Source organism: Sus scrofa, chromosome 12 (assembly GCF_000003025.6).
Source record: "Sus scrofa isolate TJ Tabasco breed Duroc chromosome 12, Sscrofa11.1, whole genome shotgun sequence".
NCBI classification, from domain to species: Eukaryota; Metazoa; Chordata; class Mammalia; order Artiodactyla; family Suidae; genus Sus; species Sus scrofa.
In genome coordinates this window covers 5,529,356-5,542,063 of record NC_010454.4, presented here as the reverse complement: position 1 = coordinate 5,542,063, position 12,708 = coordinate 5,529,356, and the positions used below count along the sequence as shown (strand labels likewise).

General features: G+C 57.7%; 1 protein-coding gene across 1 annotated transcript; it reads right to left on the bottom strand.

The window, feature by feature from the left end:
- TRIM47 (tripartite motif containing 47) lies at window positions 2,343–6,805 on the bottom strand. The gene is made up of 6 exons (XM_003131190.4): window positions 6,029–6,805; window positions 4,929–5,024; window positions 4,416–4,646; window positions 4,040–4,238; window positions 3,515–3,589; window positions 2,343–3,287 (listed from the first exon to the last, which is right to left on the bottom strand). Exons 1-6 carry the CDS (start codon window positions 6,725–6,727, stop codon window positions 2,647–2,649), a joined length of 1,941 nt encoding a protein of 646 aa, XP_003131238.1. The 5' UTR covers window positions 6,728–6,805; the 3' UTR covers window positions 2,343–2,646.

Sequence of the window (12,708 nt, the reverse complement as noted above, 5' to 3'; positions counted from 1 at the left end):
TTGGAAGCTGGCAATCGCTTTGCCAGGGCCAGGGACACTGCGGCTGTGGACTTGACTAGCCAGGCCCAAACTCCATCCAGGAAGCGCCAGTCCTGTGCGGGGGCCTCATCCGTCCAACTCAAGTCCATCTACCTCACATGCCCGACTGGCAGGATCAGGGATCCGAGGGGAGTGTAGCGGGGTGAAGAGTGCCAGGCTGGGTGGGGCTGGCAGGGGGCTCGGTGAAGAGGGGAGCCTCTCTAGGAAGCCCCATCGCTCCTGTGACAGCGACAGGAGCAGCCTCCCCCAGCCGCCCAGGCCCGGTGAACTGGGGCCCCTGGCTGTCAAGGAAACCGTTTTGAGAACACAGAGCCCCAGGAGCCAGCAGGCCCGCCCGGAAAAACAACATCCTGGCTGCCGGGGGCACAAGCTGGCTCTGTGGGAGGGGCTATTTTTAGCTGGTGAGGCAGCCGGGGCAGGACTTGTACGGCCTTGCTGTCTGGCTGCATAACTCACCCATTGTCCCGCCCGACCTTGAGCCCGGGCTGAGAGGCCTCTGTCCGCCCCTGCTCTCCAGGCACAGCTCACCCTGGGGTGCACATGAGTCACAGAGAACCCCTGGAGGAGGGGACGGGCCTGGGAACACACTCACCTTGTAGCCTCAGGGAACAAGCCTTGCTTGAAAGCAGAAGGTGTGCACCCCCAGCCAGGATGGGGGCTCTGGGGCAGCAGGGGGCAGCAGGCCTTCCTGGGAGAGAGGCAGAGGCTCTGCCGGGGTGCAGAGCCCAGCGTCTCCCCGGTGTGGAGACTGAGCACTGTTCTAGCTGCGCAGCTGTACGGAGATAGGAGGCAGCTTTCAAAGGAGGTCCCTTCAGAGTGGCTGCCCTGGGCTCCAGCCACACCCTGGGGTCGGTTCAGCCCCACCTCTCATGGGCTGAGAATGTATGTGAATGAAAGAAGCTCTAGATCTCAGACTTTCTAGCCTGCGTCCAGGAGTCGTGCCCTGCTCTTGGGGGGGCGCAATGTCTGCATTTAATCCCGGGCGCAAACACCCTTAGGCAGGTCCAGAACTAGACTGTGGCATCAAGGCTGAAAATAGCTGATGGGAACCAGGCCACCCAAAGCAAACACTGGAGCAGCCAGAATGACTGGACCCTTTCGGGAGAAGCCACCTGTAGCTGCCTTTGCCCAGAACCAGGGAGTATGCGTGCCCCAAAATATAGGCACCCTGTTTTTCAACCCCCTCCTCCTGGGCCAGGACTCTCCCTCCCAACAAGAATCCTGAGACCAGGGACTCATCTCCTTCTCCGGCCTTTTCAAGATCAGCTCTTTTTTTTTTTTTTTTGTCTTTTCTAGGGCCTCTCCCAAGGCATGTGGAGGTTCCCAGGCTAGGGGTCGAATTGGAGCTACAGCTGCCGGCCTACACCACAGCCACAGCAACGCCAGATCCAAGCCACGTCTGTGACCTACACCACAGATCACGGCAACCCGGGATCCTTGACCCACTGAGTGAGGCCAGGGATGGAACCTGCAACCTCACCGTTCCTAGTTGGATTCGTTTGTTTCCGCTGTGCCATGACAGGAACTCCAATCAGCTCTCTCTCTCTCTTTTTTTTTTTTTTTTTTTTTTTTTTGCTATTTCTTGGGCCGCTCCCGCAGCATATGGAGGTTCCCAGGCTAGGGGTCTAATCAGAGCTGTAGCCACCAGCCTACGCCAGAGCCACAGCAACGTGGGATCCGAGCCACGTCTGCAACCTACACCACAGCTCACGGCAACACCGGATCGTTAACCCACTGAGCAAGGGCAGGGACCGAACCCGCAACCCCATGGTTCCTAGTCGGATTCGTTAACCACTGCGCCACGATGGGAACTCCTCTTTTTTTTTTTTTTTTTAATTAACCATGGCATGTGAAAGTCCCCAGGCCTGGGATTGAACAGCAGTAACCTGAGCCCCAGCAGTGATAATGCTGAGTCCTTGACCACTAAGCCACCAGGGAACTCCTCAAGGTAAGCTTTTTTTTTTTTTTTTTTGTCTTTTTGCCTTTTCTAGGACTGCTCCTGCGGCATATGGAGGTTCCCAGGCTAGGGGTTGAATTGGAGCTGTAGCTACCGGCCTACGCCAGAGCCACAGCAATGTGGGATCCAAACCGTGTCTGTGACCTACACCACAGCTACACCACAGCTCACGGCAATGCCAGATCCTTAACCCACTGAGCGAGGCCAGGGATCGAACCTGCAACCTCATGGTTCCTAGTCAGATTTGTTAACCCCTGTGCCACCACAGAAACTCAAGGTAAGCTTTTGAAAGATGAGAAGTACTGGGGATTCCTGGTGGGGGAGGGAAGGGTAGAAGAGGGAGTCATTCATTCCACAAATGTTTATTGAGCACCTACTATGTGCCAGGCACTGTCCCAGGAACCTGGGAGAGCAGGGGCTGGGGTGGCCTGGCACTGTCCAAGCTGCGGCTCTTTCTCCCAGAAACAAGGCCTGCAGGGGGACAGAGTCCCAGGAGCCTCCTCCCTGAAGGCGGAAAGCCGTGTACATGGCAGGTGGGGAATGAGTGGGACTCCAGGGCTGGTGACTCCCCCGGAGCAAAACAGGGATGCAGAGAAGCAAGCGTCCCAGGAGCTGGGACAGCAGCAGGAGGAGGTCCCCGGCCCCCAGCATCACCTCCTCTTCAGCACAGATATGCAGGACTTCTTGAGGGGCCCGATCTGCAGATGGGCGTCCACACTCTCCAGGAAGAAGGCGGGCTTGAGCCTGCGTGTGAAGAGCCCGGCAAAGTGGCTGTCCAGGCGGCTCTGGAAGGGGTCAACGGGGGAGGCCGGGGTGCCAGTCCGGCGGGCCCGGGAGGCCTTCAGCCTCCGCAGAAGGCTCATCTTGCCGTCCTGCACGGCGTAGAAGGCCAGGGCTCGGTCGGCATATTCCAGGCAGATCCCGACAGTGGGCGAGAAAGGGTGGGGCAGGGCCGCCTCCAGCCCGTGGAACCAGACGGAGAAGCTGCGTCCGTTCCACTGCAGGCAGCAGGAGTGGGCATTGCGGCCGAGCCGGCCCCGGTCGTAGGGCTCCAGGGGGGAGAAGTCCTCGGCCATGACCCCCACGCTGACCCAGCCTTCAATGATCTCCACCTCCCAGTAGTAGGTGCCCCGGTCCAGGGCGCCCTCGCCCAGCACCTGCTCGCAGTGGGTGAAGCGGGTGGGTGACTCAGGGTAGTTGATGGGACACAGCACCCTTTTCACACCCTTGGTTCCAAACAGCTGCAGGAACTTGTCGGCCGTGTCGCTGTCCAGGTCCACGATGTAGGCAACTGCTCTCACCAACGGAGAGGCGGGGCTCAGGTCCAAGGTCAGGTGGTACCGCTCCTCCCCTACGGGCCCCGCCTCCCCAAACACAGCCCCTCTTGCCCCTCCTCTGCAACCAGCAAGGACGCGGGCCCCCCGGGGAGCATCCCCAGAGCGGACCTGGCTCACCCCACGAACACGGAGGGCCCAGCCAAGGCCCAGCCCAGCAGCCTGGGGAGGGCTCGGTACTTACACTTGAGGAAGTAATCCCTGGGGGCCTCACTCTCCAGGCTGTTGGTGCTGTCGGGGTCCTGGGTCTCAGTCTCGGCTGCGGAAGAGGAGACAGTTGCGGGGGTCTCCCCAGCTGCCCGTGGTTCGGCTGCTGGGCAAAGCGACCCTCCTCTGAACCTGCAACTGACATCTTTCTCTTCCTCCTGCCTCCCAGCATCCCACGCCACCTGGGGACACGCACACCCCAAATATGGCCCCCTGGGTGCACATGCCTGCCTGGTCCTCGGGTTCTGGCTGCGCTCCCCTCCCTCCCTGGGCTTCAGCCTCCAGAAGCTAGAGGGTGGGCTAGGAGAGGCCCGCTCTTCCCCCTGGGCTGTGGCCACAGGGGCTGACTCGTGATTACAGGGTGGTGGCTCCAGGCACTGGCAGGATTTTGGGTCCCACCCTGTGCTAGGCACCGTTTCCATCCTCCACTGCTGGATGGCACCAGGCCTGGGCGCCGTGTGGGGAGTCTGGGGAGGGGTGAGTCACTTGCGGGGGCACCCACCTTCCGTGCCTGGCTTCTGCAGCCCGTCCTCGTCACTGCCCAGCCCCTGCAGCTGCTCCCACTGGCTGGTGCAGGCCGAAGCCAGCACATCTCGCACCTTCCGGACGGCCTGGGACGACTTGGTGAAGCTGAGCTCCCTCGGGGGAGCGGGCCCAGGGCCGCACCCCTCCTCCAAGGCCAGCCTGAGTGCCAGGAGCTCCTGTACCAGACAAATGCCCATTAAGGCTCTGCTGGCTACAGCTCCTCCCGGTGGGGGTGAGACAGCTCTGCCAGGAGGCTGGCACGGCCTGGGGGACCAGGCATCCACTGCCTTCTCCTCCCTCCGCTTCTGCCCAACCCCTTCTGGGCCCTCTTTGGCTCACAGAGCTGCCCTCACCTGCAGGAAGCTGACCGAGTCGGCCTCGGGGACCTGACTGAGGTTGTGGCGGGCCTGGCTGAGACGGCTGCGCTGGTCCTCCTGGCGCCGCAGGTCGCCCTGGGAATGGCCCAGCATGGTGGCCTCCCCCTCGTCGATGAAGCCCAGCACCTCTGTCTGGAACCTCTGCAGGACGGCCGCGGCCTCGGCAAACAGCCGGCTCACCCTTTCTCGCTCTGCCACGGCTGCGCTCTGCACAAGACGACAGAGGGCAGCAATGAGGGCAAAGAACCCTGCTGTCTTGGCCATTCCTCCCAGACCCCTCCTTCCCACCCTGTCCTCTTGGGGGGACGAAGGCACCAGCCCGAGCCATCCTGGGTTTATGCCAGGTCTGGGAGATGCTCGCGCTCACTGGGGCCGGGCAAGGCCGGGAGCGCGGGCGTCTTTGGTGTGGTCGGTGTACCGCAAGCGCACACTGCCGGGCGGGAGCTGGCTACGAGAGTGGCCGGGACAGGGGTTAGGACAGGATCTGACCTTGATGAGGGCCACGGTGCGCCGGGACTGTGCAATGCCGGCGCCCAGCTCATCCATGCGGTCCTCCACGGCGCTCAGGACTTTGGGCTGCTCAGCCTGCAGGTGACATCCTTAAGGAGCACAGGGTCTGGCCGAGGTCACAGCCCTGCACTGGGGTCCCAGGTCTTACCAAGGGTGGTGGTGGGGGACCCAGGAGTGGTATCTGTGCCTAGGTGGAGCTGGGAGTGGCCGCGATGTTGTACAGTACGCCAGGGGGTGCCTCAAGCCCAGGCAGGTGCCATTCCCAAAGGGGAGGGCAGGCAGGCTGGCTGTGGGGTGTCTGCCTCTCCTCTCTGACTTGTGAGCAAGTACAGGGCCATCCATGCTCCTCAATATCGCTCACATTCATTTGGGAGCTTCCCTAGGTGGGGACGAGGCAGAGACTGAGAGAGGACAGGTGGCTGCACAAGCTGGCATTCAGCTGTTCTGAGAATCCCTGTTCTCAAAGAGTTTGTGTCCCCAGTCCAGGCCTGAAAAATGGGGATTCCGGGCAAACCCCCTGGGTCTTATGAGTCACTGCTCCAGGCAGGAGAGACGGAAAATCCCAAGGCCAGAAGTGCCAAGACCCGGCTGAGGGCCAAAGGAAACTGGGGGCGGAGGTAACGAGCTGGACAGCGCCCACATGCTCTCACTGCGGGCCGCCAGGTCAGCTGGACAGAGGGGTCTGTGTGCCGGTGGGTTCGGCCCCACCTCTGCAGCCCTCCTGTCGCCTGCCCCACCCACTGAAACCCTCACCGCAGCAAATCTGAGCTGGGACCGGCATGGGCACGAGCTCTCTGCTGCTTTAAACACCCCCCCCGCCCCCGGCCGCGCCCCAGCCTCGGGACCCCAGCCTGCTTTTCCCGTCCTTTTTGGGTTCACACTGGGTTCCTCCAACCCCCCCCCCCATTCTCATCCTGAGCGAAATGTCCCACAGCGATCAGATGACTGTCCAGGCTGGAAGGGACGGCAAAGGAGGAAATTAAGACCCAGCCTGGGAAGGATGGGGGTGATGGGGCCTCGGCTCTCGAGGCGGGTCACCCGTCCCGGCCGCCCGCCCGCCCGCTGCAACCGCATCCCACCTCCTGGAGCGCGCGCTCCTGCTCCAGCGGCACAAGCTCGTGGCCTCGGTGCTCCTGGGCGGCGCAGGTCTCGCAAAGGCACACGCGGTCCGCGCGGCAGTAGCGCTCCAGCGGCCGCAGGTGGCGCGGGCACAGGCTCTCCTCCAGCCGGCGCAGCGGCGGCACCAGGCGATGTCCGCGCAGCGCGGGGCTGCGCTCGTGCGGGCCCAGATGTGCGGGACAGAAGGAGGCGAGGCAGGAGAGGCAGGAGAGCGCGGCGGGCAGGGCGGCGCCCTCGGGGCACGCGTCGCAGCGCACCGGCTCTTCGCCCTCCGGCCACGGCTCGGGCGCGCTGGGCGCCGATGGCTCCGGAGCGCTGGGCGGCGAGCTGGGCGGCGCGCTGGGCGCCGCCGGCTCGGGCGCCAGGGCTGCGGCCGGGGTCGGCGCCGGGCCTGGGCCGGGCCCCGGGCCCGAGCCCTGACGGAGCTGCAGCAGCTCGGACAGCGTGTGGTTCTTGCGGAGCTGCAGGCCGTCGGGGAAAGGCTCCTGGCACAGCGGGCAGCGGGCCGTGCCTCCCGGCCCCCCGGCGCCCCCCGCGCCGCGGTGCGGCCAGAGCGCGCTCAGGCAGGCGAGACAGAAGTTGTGGCCGCAGGGCAGCGTCACTGGCTCCCGGAGCGGCTCCAAGCAGATGGGGCAGCTGAAGGGCCAGCCGCCGTCCATGGCTCCGCGGCCGCTGGGGCACCGCCTGGGCCGCTCCCGCCTGGGAGGGACCCAGACCGTCCGCGCCGCCGCCCCGCCCCCTGGACCGCAGCCAAGGGGCCCGCCCCCCGCTCGGCCCGCCCCCGGCGCCGCGGGCCCGCCTGCCCGCCCGGGCACCCGCCCCAGCCCAGGCCGCGCGGGACGGCCTCTGGGCCTCGTCTGACCCCCGAGGGCCTCCTGGACCAAAGAGGGAGAGGGAAGAGGGCGGGACGGGGACGGGACACACTGAAAGCAGGGAAGGAGTTCACCCCTCCACGACCCCCCAAACTCCCCCACCCCGTGCCTGCCAGGGGCTCCTAAGGCGCTGGGCGACCTCCGCCCCCCGCCCCGTGTCGCGCCTGCCCCTTGCGCTCCAGACCCCTGGGCAGCACTGTTAGCAAAGTTGCTGAGCTGCTGACGGCAGAGGAAAAAAAAGAACTGCTGACGTGCGCATGTTTTTGCCCCTTAGAGACTCTGTTTACCTCAGGCGGGGAACTTGCGCTCCTCCACAGCTGAAATGGGAAGCTGGGGTCATCCTCCACGTCCCTAGTCTCATCATTCAGTTCCGGTCCCTCCCGTGGTGTGGCCTGGGCTAGGGGTGTGGGTTCCCCAGTTGGAGGCTTTGCTGAGGCTCCTCCAACCATGCACTTAAACCAGTGGGGTTTATTGTATTTAAATTACCTCAACGATGTTAAGCTAAACCCAACAGAGTGGCAACAGAATAACTAAAGTAGCGCTGGGTTGCAACCCAAAGTAGAAAACAAACACTCATGAGTTCCTGCTGATAATAAATAAATCACTGGATAAATAAATGAGGGAGAGTAGACAAATTTCCCATTCAGAGGAATTCCAAACAGATTCTGTAAATACTCCAAGGTGGAGCAGGGCTTCCCAGTCCTTAAGTGCGGGCTGTGCATAGTGACTTCCTTCCAAAGAGAGCAGAAGGGTGACTTGACAGCGGCAAAACCTGGCCAAGACGACCTCAGCCAGTGGTCGCGGTCAACACCGACAGTCATCAGTCATGTCCGCAGTAGGCACCCTGGATGTGATATGAGCTTCCTCCCCCAAACCCATAACCCCACTCTAATTACTAGTAAAACCTCAGACAAATCCCAGTGGAGAGACAGACTACACAGCCCTTGACCAGAACCCCTGGAAACTGTCAAGTTCATCAAAAACCAAACAACAAGAAACGTCTGGAGTACCTGTTGCAGCTCAGTGGGTTAAGAACCCAACTAGTATCCATGAGGATTCAGATTCAATCCCTGGCCTGGCTCCGTGGGTTAAGGATCAGGCATTGCCATGAGCTGCAGGGTAGGTCACAGATGTGGCTGGGATCCAGCATTGCTGTGGCTGTGGCACAGGATCCAGCTGCAGCTCTGATCCAAGCCCTAGCCCAAGAAGGTCCACAGGCCGCAGATGTGGCTGTAAAAAGGAAAAAACAGAAGGAAAAGGAAAAGAGGAAAGCCTGAAAACCTGTCACAGCCAAGCGAAGCCGGAGGACACAGGATAATTCAGTGTAATGTGATTTCTGGGTGCTCCTAAAAGAGAAAAAGGATGATGGGGAAAACTAAGGAAATCTGAACAAATTATGGAATATCATTAATAAGAATGTATCAATATTGGCTCTTTAATTGTGACAAATATATCATAGTCATCATGAGGCAGACAAAAGGGGAAATTATCTTTGCAGCTTTTCAGTAAGTTTGTAACTGTTCTAAAATTAAAAGTTCATTGGAGTTCCCGTCGTGGCTCAGTGGTTAACAAACCCAACTAGCATCCATGAGGAGGTGGGTTCGATCCTTGGCCTTGCTCAGTGGGTAAGGGTCCGGTTTTGCCATGAGCTGTGGTGTAAGCTGAAGACAGGGCTCAGATCTTGCATTGCTGTGGCTGTGGTGTAGGCCGGCAGCTGTAGCTCTGATTAGACCCCTAGCCTGGGAACCTCCATATGCCGCGGGTGTGGCCCTAAAAAAACCCCAGAAAACAAAATATGAAGAAAACAAATATGTGATAAAGTTATATACATATTTCTTTAACAAAAGAACAAATAAATAATAAGATCTCATGGAGACAAAAATTACTGTATGTTTGCAATTGTGATAAATGTAAAAATACTTAAAATTCTCTGTCACCTCTAAATGTGCTATGAAAAATCTATAATTTCTATTGGTAACAAGTGACAGGTATTTCCACTATCACTCTCCATTTATAATAGAAAGAAGTGCTAAATTTCAGTTAGGGGACAGTGAAAACAAGGAGGATTTCCCCCCCAAGAGCCCAGGTTAAAAATGTCTAATTTAGAAAGCTCGTAGGCAGAGCCTCCTGGAAGGAGAGAAAAAAACTAGGATCCATTAAATATTAAACGAGAAGTGGGGAGCTCCCTGGCGGCCTAGTGATTAAAGGATCAGGTGTTGTCACTTCCGTGGCTCAGGTTACTGCGGTGATGCAGGTTCGATCCCTGGCCCAGGGACTTCTGTATGTCTACATGAAGGAAGTAGCATGTGAGCTGGGCCTGCACAGACTGCTAGGGCTCAGGCGCGCAGAAACTAGGGTGGGAAAAAACTTCTGGGCTGAAGAGTCGCAGAAGGAACCGGCCTGGGTGTGCCTTGTTTGGCAGGAAGGCGGGTAATGAGTTCCATATGTTGGTTTCCACAAGGAGCACTTGATCTTGATCTTGATCTTGTCTGCCAAGACCCAGGAACAGTACAGAGACTCAGGCATCAGCGCCGCCCCGCTCTGCGGCTCGGCAGCCAGGCTGCCTGGGCTTGCTGAGACCACAGACTCGCCTGGTTCTGGAGGGGAGAGCGGGGTGCCCCTCGGGTTTGGGGATGCTCAGGGATAAGGTCCAGCCAGCCTTCTGCCCCCCACCCGGAAGCTTGTTCAGGAGGATGCGCTCCCCCAGGAAAGCATAGAGAAGTGATTTGTCAGGGAGGCAGCATTTGAATTTTTCATCTCCACTATCATGGCTTTAAAGTTACCCCATTGGAGTTCTCGTCGTGGCGCAGTGGTTAACAAATCCGACTAGGAACCATGGGGATGTGGGTTTGATCCCTGGCCTTGCTCAGTGGGTTAAGGATCTGGCGTTGCCATGAGCTGTGGTGTAGGTCGCAGACACGGCTCGGATCTGGTGTTGATGTGGCTGTGGTGTAGGCTGGTGGCTACAGCTCCGATTAGACCCCTAGCCTGGGAACCTCCATATGCCACAGGAGCGGCTCTAGAAAAGACAAAAAGACAAAAAAAGTAAATAAAAAAAATAAAAGTAAATAAAAATAAAATAAAGTTGCCTGATTCATGATTCTTGAAATAGCCTGGACCTTAAGGGGAAAGGGTGGCTGACGCTTTCGAGTGCTGCCGGAACCGTGTGCCTGCCTGCATCTCACTCCGCCCTTGTAAGGACTGTCATGACGGAGCGAAACGGAATTCCGACAGGTGACATCACTGGCCAGAGATCACATAACTCGTCTTGCAGAGCAGGCAGGGTTTAAACCCAGAAGGTGCGCCTGAAAGCAATCCTAAACTTCATCAATGACTGGCTGGCTGCACTGTTACTTCCCCTCCCTGCCAAAGGGAAAAAATCCAACAGAAACAAACAAGCAAAAGTAGCCAAGCAAATGAGAGCACCTAGGGAGCCAGGCCTAGCATTGCTTGGATGTCTGAAAAAAAAAAAAAAAAAAAGGAAACGGGATCCAAGCCACATCCCACAATAACACTTTTTTTGTCTTTTTGTCTTTTCCAGGGCCGCACCCATGGAATATGGAGGTTCCCAGGCTAGGGGTCTAATCGGAGCTGTAGCCACCAGCCTACACCACGGCCACAGCAACGCCAGATCCCAGCTGTATCTGTGACCTACACCACGGCTCAAGGCAACGCCGGATCCTTAACCCACTGAGCAAGGCCAGGGATTGAACCCACAACCTCATGGTTCCAAGTCGGATTTGTTAACCACTGCGCCACGACGGGAACTCCCACGACAGCACTTCTTTATATGAACATACTTTAAAGCGTTTGTGGAGTTCTGGTGTGGTACAATCAGATAGGTGGCATCTTGGGAGCACTGAGATGCAGGTTCAATTCCTGGCCCGGCACAGTGGATTAGGGGTCTGGTGTTGCCACAACTGCAGCTTAGGTTGCAACTGTGGCTTGGATCTGATCTTTGCCCCAGCAACTGCCTCAGCTGAGGGGTGGCCAAAAAAAAGTTTGTATTTATTTCAAAGATATTTATTTATTTTTATGGCTCCACCCTCGGCTCATGGAATTTCCCAGGCTGGGGACTGAATCTGAGTCAGAGCTGTGACCTATGTCACAGCCCTGGCAATGCTGGACCCTTTAACCCACTGTGCTGGCTAGGGGATTGAACCCATGCCACCATAGCAACCCGAGCTGTTGCAGCTGCAATCACATTCTTGCCTTTTTGCGGGGGGGGGGGGGGCTGGATCTGTGGCCTATGGAAGTTCCCAGGCTAGTGGTCAAATTGGAGCTGCAGCAGCCAGCCTCCGCCACAGCCCACCAGATCCCTGACCCACTGAGTGAGGCCAGGTATCGAACCCACATCCTCATGGATACTAGTTGGATTCATTTGCACTGACTGAGCCAGGACGGTAACTCCTGCAGTCAGATTCTTAACTCGCTGTGCCACAGCAAGAACTCCCAAAGTAGCATATTTAGAGTATTTAAAAAGTCAACAGTTTGGAGTTCCCGTTGTGGCTCAGCGGTTAACAAATCTGACCAGCATCCTTGAGGATGTAGGTTCAATCCCTGGCCTCGCTCAGTGGGTTAAGGGTTAAGCTCATTGCCGTGAGCTGTGGTGTAGGTGCAGACACAGCCTGTATTCCCCATTGCTCTGGCTGTGGTGCAGGCTGGCAGCTACAGCTCCCATTCAACCCCTAGCCTGGGAACTTCCAGATGCCGCAGGTGTGACCCTAAAAAGCAAAAAATAAATAAAAAGTCTACAATTTAGTGAGGATTGTAACAAAAGACAGCAGTCCTGTGTCCCATCTCCTCCAGATTCTTGGTCCCACTGACAATCTGGTTCAACTCCTTTACCTGTCTCCTCTTGCACTTACCTCCGTGTCTGCCTCTCAGCCTTGAACATCTGAATGTCCGTGCTATTTCTGGAGATTTTGATTCTTTATCGCTTCTCCTTTGTGTTGAACTCCCTGTGCTTTGCGTCTGAGGTCTCCCTTTGCCTTTGTTGATTTACTGCTTTATTTTTGAAGTGTGCCCTCTGGGAGCTTCCTGGGAGTGGATGTGGAAGTGTCAGCAAAAGCCTTTGTTCAGGCTTTGCCGTGATTGACAGTTGGGCTGGGTATGGAATTCTAAATGGAAGTCCTTCCCTTCTGTGTCAAAGACCTGGTTCCATTGTCTGCTAGCTTCCAGCTCCAAGGTGCTTGAAGCCACACTTCCTACCTTCACCCCGCTGCTCCCTCCCATCCCTTCCTGTCTGGGAAAGAGCCGCCTCTTATTCTCTTTACCCCTCCCACCTCTGGCCTCCAATCCAAGTCCTTCCAACGCCACTGGCCCAAGGCCCCCATCTTGTAAAATCTCTCCCAGTGGAGTTCCCATCATGGTGCAGTGGAAATGAATCCAACTAGGAACCATGAGGTTGTGGGTTCGATCCCTGGCCTTGCTCAGTGGGTTGAGGATCCGGTGTTGCTGTGAGCTGTGGTGTAGGTTGTAGACATGGTTGGGATCCTGCATTGCTGTGGCTGAGGTGTAAGCCAGTGGCTAAAGCTCTGATTCGACCCCTAGCCTGGGAACCTCCATACGCTGCCAGTGCGGCACTTAAATAAAAATAAATAAACTCTCTCCTGTTCTCCCCTGTTCTTGTTCTGTGTGCCCACTCTCCTGATTCTGCCTCACAGAAGCCCAGAAACCATGAGGAGGGGGGCAGAGAGGCTGGAAACACTCCTAAGCTAATCAAATGTGTCCCCTCTACAAATGTGACACTCCAAAGTCAATGCTTC